Raw genomic sequence first — 13,618 nt, 5'->3', positions numbered from 1 at the left:
GTCCCTTGTCTTGTTTCAGTTCGTTCTCACTAAATGAGCACTTGTCCCAGCAGCGATTAGAAACTGGCTGATACCAGCACTGGCGGGGAGCGGGGCCAGCTCGAGCAGGGCGGGTGGCCCCTGGTGCCTGGTGAGCCGCGGCGCTGTGAGGTTGGCCCCTGCACGTGCCGTTATGGGGAGCAGTGACCTGGCCCCAGGGGCGGGGGGCGGCAGGCTGGATCCTGGGGCTGGAACCCAGGCGTCCTGGCTCCCGTTGGCTTGTGAGGGCAGCGGGCCCCGGGGTGGGGGTGTCCCTGGAGCTGGCATTTCCTGCAGGCCGCCAGGGCTGGGAGGGGAGGAGCGAGGCCGGCTCAGGTAGGGCCGGTCACGCGCGGGGGGGGGGAGGGGGTGGAAGCCAGGAGGCGGGTCCCTCCGGCCGGAGAGGGTAGAGCGGCGCCTTGCTTCCGGGCCGGTGGTCCCTGTCCCCCGCTTCGCCCAACGTCACTTCCGTCGCGGTACGCAGTCCGGGAGCCCCACATGGAGGCGCTTCCGGCCAGAGCGGGAAGGGGCTGGGGCGGAAGCGGCGCAGCAGCGAGGGCGCCCCGAGCGAGCAGCATGGCCCTGAACGCGGCAGGTACCGCCTGGGGGCGGGGCAGGAGAGGCCGGGGATGGGGCAAGGGCTACCCTGGGCAGGAGGAGGGGCGGGGATGGGGCAGGAGAGGGAGGGGCAGAGGATGGGGTTGGGGAAGAAGTGGGAGGGGCAGGGGATGGATCGGGGAGCTGAGCCTTATGCTGGGAGCAGGAGTGGGGGCTGGGGAAGCAGAGGAAGGGGCAGCCCGGCCAGAGGTGAGGACGGGGTTGGGGAGCTTGGGACATAAGGGCTCTAGTCAGGGCTGCGGGGAAGGAGTATGCTGTCAGGGGGCTGGTTCTGGTGGGAGCTGGCTCCCCAAGCAGTGATAGAGCTGGTGGCATCTGGCAGCAGAGGGGAGGGGGCAACACCGACCCTATTTAACTGCTTCAGCCCAGCTTAGCCTCTCATGGGCGCAGTGGCACCATCCCTTCTGGATGGGCAGAGCTGGCATCACTGCAGATAGGCATGGTGCTGCGTGAGGGATCCCTGTATAAACATCTGCTGGACCCTATCCCAAAGGTGGCTGCATCTCAGTGTCAGGTATGGTGTCCCTGCTCTGACAGCTTGCGAGGACGCTGTGCAATGGCTTTGCCAACTTCCCATTTCCCCCCTCAGGCAACGATGATGGGAACTGGGAGCCACCTTCAGAGGCAGAGCTGAAGGTGATCCAGGCACGGAGGGAGCGGCAGGATAAGATCAGCAGAGTGATGGGCGACTACCTGCTCAAGGGGTACCGCATGCTGGGGGAGTGCTGCGAAGAGTGTGGGGTACGACCTGGGGCCTGCACGGGAAGCCCAATAGAGGGCACTGTGCTCCAGACAGGAGAAGAGGGCAGTGTGCGGGCCCCCAGCTACCCATCACTAGCTCTGCAGGGAGTGTCCTAGGCCAGCTCCATCTCTTCTAGCCTGGGCTGATGCCCGAGTGTGCTGGGATCCAGCAGGGAGCAGGCTCGGGCCAGCCCTGCCATATGGATGGGCCTGCAGGTCTGATCCAGAGGGGGATACTGGTCTGGATGGGCCCATTGGTCTGATCTCGGAGGTGGGAAGGATGGGATACTAGGCTAAGTGGGCCCATGGGTCTGCCTGAGGGGAAAGGGAGGCATACTAAGCTGAATGGACCTCAGTGCCCAGTGGTTTTGGAGTGGGAGCTTCTATCACACAGCGGTGAGAGGGAGGGTTCCCCCCACCCCCACAGCATGGGATCCTCCCCTTCCCATGTGGACTATTCCACCCATTGTGTATGTGTGTCTTCCCGTCCCCCACCCCAGAGCAGGATAGGCTGTAGGGCAGAGGTGGGCAAACTACGGCCCGCGGGACTGTCCTGCCCGGCCCCTGAGCTCCTGGCCAGGGAGGCTAGCCCCTGGCCCCTCCTCTGCTGTTCCCCCTGCCACGCGGGCAGCGCTCTGGGCAGCCGGGCTGCACACTCATGCAGGGCAGCGTGGCAGCATGTCTGGTTCTGGCCAGGAGGCGCAGCTGCCAGACATGCTGCTCTGAGCGCCATGGTAAGGGGTCCGGGGGGTTGGATATGGGGCAGGGAGACCCAGGGGACAGTCAGGGAGCAGGGGTGGTTGGATGGGACAGAGGTTCGGGGAGGGGGGGTGGTCAGGGGACGGGGAACAGGGGTGGTTGGACAGGACAGAGGTTCTGGGGGGGGGCAGGGGACAGGGAACGGGGGGGTTAGATGGGGGTGGGGTCCCAGGGGTGATTGGGGCGGGGGTCCCGGGGAGGGGGCGGTCAGGGGACAAAGAGCGGGGGGAGTTCTGAGGGGGGTGGGAAGTAGGAGGGGGCAGATAGGGGGTGAGGGCCAGGCTGTTTGCGGAGGCACAGCCTTCCCTACCTGGCCCTCCATACAGTTTTGCACCCCGATGTGCCCCTCAGGCCAAAATGTTTGCCCACCCCTGCTGTAGGGGAAGCTGCTGTACCCTGGGGCCATGCAGTCTAGTCCCTCCCATAGAACGGGGCTCCCAGCCTCTGGGAGACAATTCTTGGCCTCATGCCCTTCCTTTTGCTCCCTCTTCCTCATCAGAGGCCTGGGGGTGGTTCTAGTCTGCCCTTGAGTTAGAGCTGAGGAGCAGCTCTGGTGTCTCTGCCCTCACCATGCTAGGACAACGCCCTCTTTCATTGCTCTGCCCTGAAGTCCCGCACCGGGCTGTCTCTCCCTTACAGACCATCTTGCTCCAAGACAAGCAGAGGAAACTTTACTGTGTGGCCTGCCAGGAGCTCAACTCTGACATCGACAAGGACAACCCGGGTACGGTCCTTCCCAGCGTTGTGCTGTCTGCCAGGGAGGTGTTCAAGTGGCATGGGAATGGGGGGACTGGCTGGCTCAGGAGCCATGGAATGGGACATGGGGCCTTTCCCCTCTAGGGGCACCAGCTCTGATCTAGTGCTGGGCACTGCCTGGAACCTATCTGGCATCCGGGCTCCATCAGGCCGGGCACTGCACAGACCCACAGTGAGAGAAGGTCCCTGCCCCGAAGAGCTCACAGTCTGAGCAGAAACAGGCACCGAGAGGGGAAGGGACTTGCCCAAGATCAGTGGCAGTGCTGGGAATAGAACCCAGGCGTCCTGGCTCCCAAGGCAGTGGCCATCGCCTGCCCTCCCTCAGTTTAGCTGTGGCTGCGGCCCATGTTGCACACTGCTGACCCCGGAGGCAGCTCTAGGACCTGCAGCTCTGACCCCATCTGTCCTCTCTCTCTTTCCAGCGCTGAACGCCCAGGCGGCCCTGTCCCAGGTCCGGGAGCACCAGCTGGCCTCCACCTCAGAGGAGGCTGCGCCCCTTGGGTACCTCCCAGCCGCCCACCAGCAGCCCCACGTGCCGCGCCCAGAGCACTGTGAGGGGGCAGCCTCGGGACTACGAGCTGCCGCCACTGCGGCTGCCATACCGCAGGCCCGGCCTGCCCCGACACCTGCCCTGCCTGCTAGCCCCCTGGCTGCTGCAGAGGATGCCATCCTCCAGAAGCTGGGCTGGGCCAGCCAGGAGCTCCAGCACAGTGCCTCCATCGAGCTCAGCCTCCAGCTGTGCAGCCTCATCCGCTCCTGTGCTGAGTCCTTGAAATGCCTCAAGGAGCTGACCCCCCAGTGAGTTGCCCAGGCCAACCCCGGCCTCCTCAGGGGCAGTGGCCAGGCCCCTCAATGCTGACTACACCTGGCAGAGCCAGGCCGAGAGGGGGTGAGGACGCCCCCCAGAGACTCTGTTTTGCCAGCCCCCTTCGGCTGGACAAAGATCCTGTTTTTTGTCTGTAGCATCCCATAAAAACTCCAAAATCTTGTGCAAGACTCAATCTGATAATTTGGGGTCAGGGTGACCCAAAGCATCAGATCCACAGAGATGCCAGGCTGTATCTGACCTGGAGAGGGGGGATTCTATGCTGGATGGGCCATGGGTCTGATCTGAGGCAGGAGGAGCAGATGGGGTCATCCCAGTTCTCCTTTGTTCCATTGTCTCTTGGTCTCACCCGGGCAGCTGTGGCAGGGGCCATGGAGCAGGCATCTGCCGGGCCTATTGTAATATTGAGACAACTGCTATGCAGCCAGGATCCCACTGGGCTGGGCTTCCTGCCTGTCATGCCCTGTCTACTGCCCAATGGAACTCATGATGCTGGGGGAGAGGAGAGGATTCCTGACTGCAGCCCAGACAGTACCTGACTCCAATGCCCCAGCTCACCACTAGGGGATTGCTATGGGGGTTCAGTAGGGGGCACTCTCTATCTGTAGCCAGTACTGGTCCAAATGCCCAAGCATGGTGCTAGGGGATGCTTTGCTGCAGGGAGTCGGGAGGGGCCTCGGTAGGGCACGTTCCCCTTCGTCAGTGATCATTAAATAGCCCACTGGAGTTTCACCAACAGTCGCATCCACCCCCAATTCCCTAAATTCTTCCTTGCCGTGAAATCCTCCTTTGCTTCCTGTTGGTGGTTTTAAGCAATGAGTGAGGTGGCCGCACCTCAGTAATGGGAGAGAGACCCCTGTGTAAACATCCTTTCTGCCCCATTCTAGAGTCAGCCACACCTCAGCACCAGGCAAGCGACCCCTGTATAGAACAGCCCCCACCCTAGAGTCTGCTGCATCTCAGTACCAGGCAGAAGGGATTTCAGGTCAGGTCAGGCCATTGTCATGCCCAGTGTGTAACCCCCGGCCATACACCTTGACCTGTGGCCTGAGATGTGGGCATTGAAATTGACTGAGATCTGATTGTGAAAAGGGGAACACACCGTTCAATGAGCTTTTTCTCTGCTCCTTGTGATTCCTTAGTGCAGATTCCCAGACTGGTTATTAAGGCGAGTCACCAGCTTCCTTCTGAATTGTTTTTGTTGAATTGTCACCGTTACATATATACACCCTCTTCCCAGCACCACAACCCTAATTCCAGCCCAGCGTGTGGTGGGGGGGAGGAGGTTGGAGAGTGAGCTCACCCTGCAGAATACCTGGAATGGCGTGGGACCCCCACCCCATCGGCCAGACCTCACACACACCGCATGTGCAAGGTCAGGGGCAGAGTGATGCACTGTTCAGAAGGGCATCCCCCATCGGATACCGAATACAACCATGTCCAGTTTTGTCTCAGTACCAGATGGGGGACAAACCATCCAAAAAGGGGACTGCCCAGTTCAAAGGCAGATGTGTGGCCTCCCTGTGCTGCAGTGAAGGCTCCCTTACCATAGCTGGACTCAGCTCCCTGCTCTGCTCCAGCTGTTGCCACCTGGTGCACAGGGTCGCAATGCCACTCAGGTGTGGCCAAGTGCTGCCCAGACCCTGACTGGGGGAGGGGGAAGCATTGGTCCGAGCACTCCCGAGACTCTGCCTGAGAGTGGGGAGCCCCACTTCAGGCCAGGCGCTGCCCAGACCACCACTGAGAGCGGGGGGCCCCCATCGGGCTGGGTGTTCTGTCCAGGCTGAGATTGGGCACCCCTTTGGGCTGGGCACTGTACAGTGAGAGACAATCCTGCTCCCCAAGAGGTTACAGTCAAAGGAGCCAAAGTAAGGAGTATATTGCTATATGACATGGGAAATGGACCAAGGGGCAAAGGGCCTTGACCAAGGTCACACTGCAGGTCAGTGCCAGAGCCAGGGATAGAACCCAGGAGTTCTGACCCCCGTCACTGCCCCTGCTCTCAGCCCGGAGTTCCCTTCCAGAGCTAGGAATGGAACCCAGGAGTCCTGGCTATCAGTTGGATGGGGGGGGGGGCAGGGGTAGCAGGCTGGATGGGCCCAAGCGTCTGAGCCGGGGAGGAATCAGCTTTTGGGTTTGGGACATGTCCGATCTGTCCCCTCCCCCCAGCCCTGCTGCTAGCTGGGGCCCTTGTTTTTCTCCAGCTAAGCGGCTTTCCCCACCCCAGGCGTCTGGCCAGAGGATTAGCATCCTAGGGCCAGCCTTCCCTGACGATGGGCCCCACCGCAGCCCTGGAAAGAGCCTGTTGGTGGAGGCAGGGGGGGAATCTCATCGCATAGTCCTGTCCCCCGCCCCACCCCCAACCCCCGGAGGAGCCAGGGGCCTGTTTGCCCTCAGGAAAGGGTCTCCCTGTGCCCCACCTGCTGTTGCCCCTTTAAGCGCGCGGCAGCCGGCCCCCTTTTGGGAAGGGGGGCCTGGAAGGACCAGGTGGGGTGTGGTAGCGGCAGGCAGAGCAAACAAAGGCCGGCTCGGGGGCACGGATTAGGGGGCCCGCCAGCTGTTGTCAGGCTGCCACGCCCCCTCTGCCCGCCCGTCTCCGGGCCTGGGTGGGGATCCGGATTCCGGCCTCCCCGCGCCGCCGGGAGTGTGGCTGGCCGGCGTCCGCACCCCTCCGCCTGAGAAGTCTTTCTCTCTCCCGCCACCCACCCCTGGCCGCGCCCCCCCGCGGCCCCGCACAGGCGGGGGCCGGGGCCGGGAGCCCGCGGAACAAAGGCAGCAGGAAGAGACCCGATGGAAAAGTAGCGAGCCGGGAAGCGGAGGAGCGCGGATGGCCGCGGGAGGCGCCTGCGCCGCAGGGGCAGGAGGCTCGAAGATGAGCTGCCCTGAGATCCTGGGTTAGCCGAGGGTGGTGTTGAGCAGGGGCTCGGGATGACCCGGCCGGCCCTTTCCTAGCCCCCCGGGGTGGGGCGGTGAGGCCAGCATGCCCCCGGCCGCCCTGAGCTGCTAGGTCAGCCTTGGTCTGCGCTCGGCGCTGCAGGGGCGGGCTGGCGGAGCGGGGAATCGGCCCGTTAGAGAGCTGCAGGGGAACAGGCACGTTCCCGAGGGCAGACGGCCCCCGGGCAGGGGCTGCTGGCCGCCAGGACGGTCCTACTGGGGCATAGTTAGCTCGGTTCTGGCTGACTCCTCGCAGACATTGTTTGGGAGCCTAGTAAAAGAGCCCTGTCCCCGACCCCGGAGAATCAGGCTTTGGAAGGGGACAGAAAGGGAGATTCCTGTATAACCCAGCGTGGCCCAGACACACCTCTGCCATTGGCTGGGCTTATTTCCCTAGGAGCTCTTTCTTTCTTTCCCCGTCTCCTGTCCACGATGAACGGCCTCCAGCCACCCCAGGACTGCCTGGGGGGCAATGTCTGCTCCATCGAAGGGCTCCCCCCACTTCCCAAGGGCCTCAGCGGGATCCTCAACTCCAGTGGTGGCTCGTGGCGTGAGATTGAGAAAGTGTACAGCAAGAAGACACGGATCCAGGACGACCTGAGCAAGTCACGGGTGGCCTCTGAGAAGCTGCTGCGGAGCAAACCGGCTAACCTGGACTCGGCGCTGGCCATGCTGCGCAAGGAGATGGTAACTGCGCCCCTGCCCCCCATAGCACAGCCTCTCCCATGTGGCACAGCCCCTCTGTCCTCCCACGAGGTTCCCTCGGCCTCCGATGCTCCCCTTAGCCGGGGTGGGCCTGCTGGGGTCCCTGGGGGAGCAGGCAGTGTGTATACATGTTTGGGGGAGGGGAAAGACTTGCCTCCCAGAGCTCGGGACCTTTGTGGGGCTGGGGGATTTCACCATGTCTCACTGCGAGTCTCACCATTTTCGGTGTTGCTCTAGAAGCCCCGGGCAGAGAATTGTGGGAGAGTTGCCAGCTCTCTTTGATTAGCCCTTGTCCACACCCCAAAGCTGTCCTGCTCAAACAGCTCTGGGCTAAAGTACAGCAATGCCTACTAGTGTGGATGCAGCTATAATGGGATAAAGATGCTAATCCCAGAATAGCTATTCCTGATTGAGAAGGGGACTAAACAAAACTAGGCTAAGGCACCTTTATCCCAGTATCACTGCAGCCACACTAGGTATTGTCCTCCTACAGCTCTACAGGTGTAAAATCACACACACCCCAACTGACACGGTTGCACCCTGACAAACAACACCAGCTAGTCAATCAATCATAGACTATCAGGGTTGGAAGGGACCTCAGAAAGTCATCTAGTCCAATCCCCTTGCTCAAAGCAGGACTAATCCCTAATTTTTGCCCCGATCCCTAAATGGCCCCCTCAAGGATTGAACTCACAAACCTGGGTCTAGCAGGCCAATGCTCAAACCACTGAGCTATCCCTCCCCCCAGAGTGTCTAGCTCTTCTTTCCTGGGGAAAAGCTGGAGAATGTGGCCAAGCTACAGCTGTCCCCCTACGCCCACCGCAGGGCTCCAAGGCAGCAGGCAAAGAAATAGGACCCATGATTATATATTCGGGGACAGGGAGTGTCTGGCTTACAATTTTTCAACTGCTTGGAGTTGGCATGACTGAATGTGATTGGCACCGGGGTCAAAGTGTCTCTGATTGTGTTTGTGTCCATGTGCATGTGTAACTCTGTGTTGGTGTCTCTGTATGTGTAGGTGGAGGGAGTATATACAACAGCATGTGCCTCACATGCATGTGGGTATTGTGGTGTGTGTGTATTGCAAATATCTAGCATGTGGGGGGTGCAGACAGGTGCATGTTTGTGTACCTGTGTGTGTAGCATTGTGTTGGGGCTGGGCTCAAATGCACGTGTGTCTGTGTGAACGTCCATGCTGTGTATAAAGTGTGTTCTGTACATATGGTGGATATTCTCTGGCCTGTGCTATACAGGAGGTCAGACCAGATGATCTAATGATCCCTTCTGGCCTTGAAAGCTTCATTTCTGTGTAATTAGTAGCAGTAGTAAAATGAGGTTGTGAGGGGCCTAATGGAGGTTGCCCCATTGAAGACAAGTTGAGGGACAGGCTGCATTGGCATAGGCATGTCCAGTGGGGACCCCCAAAGATATATTGGTAGGATGGCCCTTACAATGATTGTGAAGAGAAGACGGCCCAGGGGAAAGCCAAAGACTTGGGACATCATATACATATTAGCCAAGATGGCCAGGGATGCAACCCCTCACTCTGGGTGTCCCTAACCCTCGGACAGCCAGAAGCTGGGACTGGACAACAGGGGATGGATCACTCTGTAATTGCCCTGTTTTGTTCATTCCATCTGAAACATCTGGCACCAGCCATTGTCGGAAGACAGGGTACTGGGCTAGATGGACCATTGGTCTGACCCTTTATGGCCATTATGTTCTTATGACATGGACCAGATATAAGCAGAACTTAGAGAGATCAGTTTGCACAACAGCCAGTTGTATGATCATGGGGTTTGGAAGAAGAAGGCTGTAAAGGTCACCAACCCTGGATAAGGAAGTAGCAAGAAGGAAGAAGAGGAAGAGTACTAGCATCTAGGAGCCCTCATCATGGAGCAGGCCCCCATTGCGCTAGGCATTGAACAAACCCAGATGAAAGCGCGTGTGCGCCCACACTGCCATGCTGCTGTGAATGTGCACTGTGTTCATAGAATAAACGTGTGGTGATAGCTGTGTGTACAGGCCCTGACACTCATTAAATAGTGCACACATGCTGTGAGTGTCTATAGGTATGAGAACACACACACAGCGCAGGTCTCATTCCTCCCAGCAGGGGACAGCAGAGACAGCCACACTGTTGGTGGGGTGGAATAGCAGGCAGCCGAGGTGTGGACTGAGTCACTGGCTGAGCCGTGAGGCTGTGGGTTGGGACTGAGCCTGAGGGGTACCAGGGAGCCATGAGAAGGAACAGACCCAACTGTGACAGACCCTCCCGGTCCCTATCCCCCCAGGTGGGCCTGCGCCAGCTGGACATGTCCCTGCTGTGCCAGCTGTGGTCGCTGTACGAGTCGATCCAGGAGTACAAGGGTCTGTTCCAGGACATGTCATCGTCCCTGCACTCCGAGGGCTCCTACGCTGCTGAGAACGGCTTCTCTGATGAGGACGATGAGTTTGAGGTGGAGCCACCGGGCCCCGACGTGCGCAAGGAGACCCCACTGCTGGGCCGGCTCAGCCTGCCTCAGCCCCAGAACTCCCGTGACCAGTGGCTGCAGGACTCCTTCCACATCACCATCTGAGCCCCACGGCCACCACAGCCTCACCCCCTTTGGACGTAGTAGCATGTGTAGCTGGGAGCGCCCTACAGCATCCCCTGCTGGGAGAGACCAGGGCTGGCGTAGCCTGGCCCTCCCTCTGCAGCCAGCGCTTGCTTCTGCCCTGCTCACTACAGCCCCCCCTGCTGGGAGAGACCAGGGCTGGAGTATCTGGGATCTACAGCCAGCACACCTGCCCGCTCCCTATAGCGCCCCATGTGGGGAGAGGCTGGGGCAGTGCATTTTCCGGCATTGCTGTGGGTAGGATCATGTTAGCAGTTTTTAGTGCCTCAGCCATGAGCCAAAAATGGCCACTTTAAAGATATTTAAAAAAAAAAAATTAAAAACATTTGACACATAGGGGAAAAAAAACCAAACCCTTCCAGAAGTGGGAGAGGTGAAATGTAATATATACAGCATGTTGGGGCTCGAACCCCACCACAGCTGTGGAATAAATCCTCAGAAACTGACTCGGCCGTGTATTATTCCAGTACCTAGGAGTGGGAGTCAGGACTTGGGAAAATAACTGCAGCATTTGTGTCAGACCCACTGGAATTCTAGTTTTGTCCCCACACCCTCACTGGCCCCACAGAGTAACTGACAGGACCAAGAGTTACCTGGTCCCCGTTCCAATTGCCAGCTGGGCCCATTGAAGACTGCAGGAGGGGAGGGGGATGGAGGACCGATCTCAACAGCTGGGGAGGAGAGTGACATGGGGAGCACAGGGCAAGGGGGGTCATGGAGGGGTCCTGGCAGTGGGGGAGGAGGGCGGCATAGGGCAAGCAGCCCCATGGGAGGGGTCCCAGCAGTGTGGGAGGAACATGGGGAGACAGACTCCAAACCATGGTTTCATCTTTCCTTCTCATGGTGTGATTTTGGGGCTCATCTTGTGGTGTTTGAATGTTCGGGGTTGGTGACACCATGTTCTCCCCAAAAACCCCAGCGGTTGCTCCTGCCCCACCTGCTTGGGGACAGAAGGGGCAGGGGTGTTGAACCTGGCAGGCTCTGTGCACTGTTTAATTTGTAATGAAAGAGATGCCAGGGCTCAAGCAATCTTTTTACTTTCATAACTGACATGCCAAGCCCAGAGGTGCCAGGGCTAGGAACAGTCAAGCCCAGAGGTCCTGGGGCTAGGAACTGCCAAGCCCAGAGGTGCCAGGGCTAGGAACAGTCAAGCCCAGAGGTCCCGGGGCTAGGAACTGCCAAGCCCAGAGGCTGAGCCCTGGCAAAAACTGTCTTGGAGAGAATTCTTGCAGGGACTGTTCATGGCCAGCAGGCGGGGCCATGGGTCTGAATTTCGACCTCCAGGGAGATGGGCTCATGGTTCCATTAGCAGGATGTGGGGGGCGGAGGAATCCTATCCCTCCAGGCCCAGCCAATCTTGGTGTCCATCCCCCCCTGGCTGATTGAGGGGACACTGGGGTCCCTGAACCCTCAGGCCCAAGCCGTGTCCGGCTCAGGTCGGCAGGATCCCCACACACAGTGGCCTTGCCAGCCCCACTTCCTCCTATTCTCACCCAGCAGCTCTGGCAGGAAGCCCCCTGCAGGGGGTGGGGGGGCAATTCTGTGAGCCTGTTATCCTTAGCCCCTCCCCATCCCACTCCAGGGAGGGAGCCGGGCCTCACAGCAGGGCCTGGGCTTGGCTGGACTGTGGACAATACATCCTACCCCAACCCTTCTCCCAGCTGCAGGGCAGCTGAGTGGTCTAAATTATACCAACTCTACAGCTCTGGGAGCATGATGGGGTCTAGTGGGTGGGCTGGGAGCCAGGACTCCTGGGTTCTAGTCTCACCTCTAGGAGCACAGTGTGGGGCTGGGGGTCAGCTTTCTACTCCTCGTTTGCTTATTTTTTTTGCCCCAAATGAGTCCAGAGACCTCCGCAGGCTCCAGGACTCCCATGGCTGAGTGCCCTTGGAGCACACGGTGCACCAGTCTGTTCGTCTGCCCTGCCCCCTGTGCCCCCTAGGGTTCAGCAGTGTGTTCTGCAGCTGCCCATCCCTGCTCTGCTGTCAGCCCCCAGATTTGTGCCCCCTACACCGGAATTGGAGGGTGGGGTGGGTAGAGGCAGACTGGGAAGGAGCTGCCAGTTCTTCCCAAACTGACAGCCCACCCCCTCTCGCCCTTCCTTCCCAGGTGGGGTGTGCATGGCTAGAGGAGCCCAGGAGCCCACAGATCGCTCAGTGCTTGGCAAGAGAAATCACAATGGAAAGGGTCTGGGTGGGTTTGGGAGTGCATCCGTTGGGCTGTCGGACAGGAGTGAGGGGCAGCAGCAGGGCTTGGGGGAAGGCCCAGGGCTGGGGTAGCAGGGGCCTGTGCGACAGGAGTGAGGACCAAGATGTGACACCCTGGTTCAGATGCAGATTCTGGTGAGTAAACTTTGAGGTGGGGACTGGTGATTCAGCCGTTAAGTGAGAGGCAGCTGGTTTTGTATGGGGCAGCGGGGACACAGGGTTGATGGGGGCATTGCCCCCCGCTCCACACACACACGCTTTGGAATGGTCATGTCAACCCCTGGGGCGGGGTGGGGGGCGGGGAAGGGCTCATCCCATATCCAGACCTGTGTTTGGAGTGTGGCAGGAGTCCAGGATGGGGCACATGAGCTCACCATCAACTGCCCCTGGCTGTCCAGATGCCCTGAGACGCGTGACACACACACAAGTGACAGGCAGACGTGTGGCCACAGGCTTGTGCACCCGCCTGTGGCCGGGCGTGAGTAACCGCAGGGGAGCCAGGGGGAGGCCTATGGGCTTGTGGCTTGTGTGTGTGTGACCCTGCTGGGCAGGGATCCTTGTGCCAACACCTGTGCTGGTGTATGCACATTTGCAGGAGGCTGCGTGTGGCAGGAGGCCCCTGCCCGGGGCTGGGGGAACTGGCTGCTCTCTGGGCCTGGCAGGCCGTTTCTAAATTTGGGGTGGTGAATTTTCCACCCCAGAGCGCAGGCGGCTCCGATGCCAGGACCCAGCTCGGCTTACTGGGTATTTATACCCGCTGAGCCCACGGGCAGCTATGTGAGCAGGGGGGTGGGGGTGGGGTTCTGTGGGGGAGGGGCAGGGGGGTTGGGCTGGGAAAGTTACAGGGAGAGGGAGAGTCTGTCTCCAGTCTAGTCTCACTTGTGACCCCCTGTTGTGATCCTCTCCCCCCACTCACGCTGTGTCACCTCCCCTGCCTCATCCCCCCCAGGACTGAGATAACCTAGTTCCTCAGTGAAGTAATGATGGGGGGGCACATATTGGGGGGGTGTCCAGAGAAGGTGGCATAGGAGTGCAGTGGGACTCTTTTAATCAACCTCAGATCTATTTACCCCTTCTCCCACCCCCACAAGACCTGTGCCCCTCAACTGTGAATCCCTGACTGTTGGGGGGGCAGCTGCTGTCCATCTCCCAGGCTGCCCCCCATCTGCACCTCCCCCACACCATCAACCCCCCACTCTTCCCATCCCCCCTCACTACCCCCACTCTTTCCCCATCCCCTCCATTTAGCCCCCTCCCCTTCTCCCCATATACCCCCACCCCCAATGTCAGAGCTCTCCCTTACCCCCCAGACGTGCCTGGGCTAAAGCGACCACCCTGGTGGGTCGCATTTCCAGTAAGGGCCCCATTTACCCCCAGCCCCGCCCTGCCCCCCACCCCTACTCCCTGGCTGGGGGGAGCCGGGCTTGCGCCTGTCT

The 13,618-nt window shown here is 60.0% G+C and overlaps 2 protein-coding genes across 3 annotated transcripts; both read left to right on the top strand.

The window, feature by feature from the left end:
* The first annotated feature begins 431 nt into the window (after window positions 1-431).
* Window positions 432-3,881, top strand: ZNRD2 (zinc ribbon domain containing 2). 2 transcript variants are annotated; one of them, XM_073352030.2, is made up of 4 exons: window positions 432-613; window positions 1,226-1,272; window positions 2,776-2,860; window positions 3,315-3,881. In XM_073352030.2, the coding sequence occupies exons 1-4, from the start codon at window positions 517-519 to the stop codon at window positions 3,692-3,694; spliced, it is 609 nt and encodes a 202-aa protein (XP_073208131.1). In that variant the 5' UTR covers window positions 432-516; the 3' UTR covers window positions 3,695-3,881. The 2 variants fall into 2 exon arrangements, with proteins under 2 accessions (XP_073208131.1, XP_073208130.1); XM_073352029.2 differs by having other exon boundaries at window positions 436-613; window positions 1,226-1,377.
* Window positions 3,882-6,136: 2,255 nt separating this feature from the next.
* FAM89B (family with sequence similarity 89 member B) lies at window positions 6,137-10,421 on the top strand. The gene is made up of 2 exons (XM_073352031.2): window positions 6,137-7,339; window positions 9,652-10,421. The coding sequence occupies exons 1-2, from the start codon at window positions 7,085-7,087 to the stop codon at window positions 9,934-9,936; spliced, it is 540 nt and encodes a 179-aa protein (XP_073208132.1). The 5' UTR covers window positions 6,137-7,084; the 3' UTR covers window positions 9,937-10,421.
* The last annotated feature ends 3,197 nt before the right edge of the window (window positions 10,422-13,618 follow it).

Source organism: Lepidochelys kempii, chromosome 7 (assembly GCF_965140285.1).
Source record: "Lepidochelys kempii isolate rLepKem1 chromosome 7, rLepKem1.hap1, whole genome shotgun sequence".
Taxonomy (NCBI): Eukaryota; Metazoa; Chordata; order Testudines; family Cheloniidae; genus Lepidochelys; species Lepidochelys kempii.
Note: the sequence above shows the minus strand (reverse complement) of the source record. Positions and strands in the feature narration are given on the sequence as shown.

Coding starts and splice junctions, on each gene's coding strand:
- ZNRD2 (XM_073352029.2), top strand. CDS start 517: ATGGAGGCGCTTCCGGCCAGAGCGGGAAGGGGCTGGGGCGGAAGCGGC. Junction 614..1,225: donor CATGGCCCTGAACGCGGCAG/GTACCGCCTGGG, acceptor TTCCCCCCTCAG/GCAACGATGATGGGAACTGG. Junction 2,861..3,314: donor CATCGACAAGGACAACCCGG/GTACGGTCCTTC, acceptor CTCTCTTTCCAG/CGCTGAACGCCCAGGCGGCC.
- FAM89B (XM_073352031.2), top strand. CDS start 7,085: ATGAACGGCCTCCAGCCACCCCAGGACTGCCTGGGGGGCAATGTCTGC. Junction 7,340..9,651: donor CCATGCTGCGCAAGGAGATG/GTAACTGCGCCC, acceptor CTATCCCCCCAG/GTGGGCCTGCGCCAGCTGGA.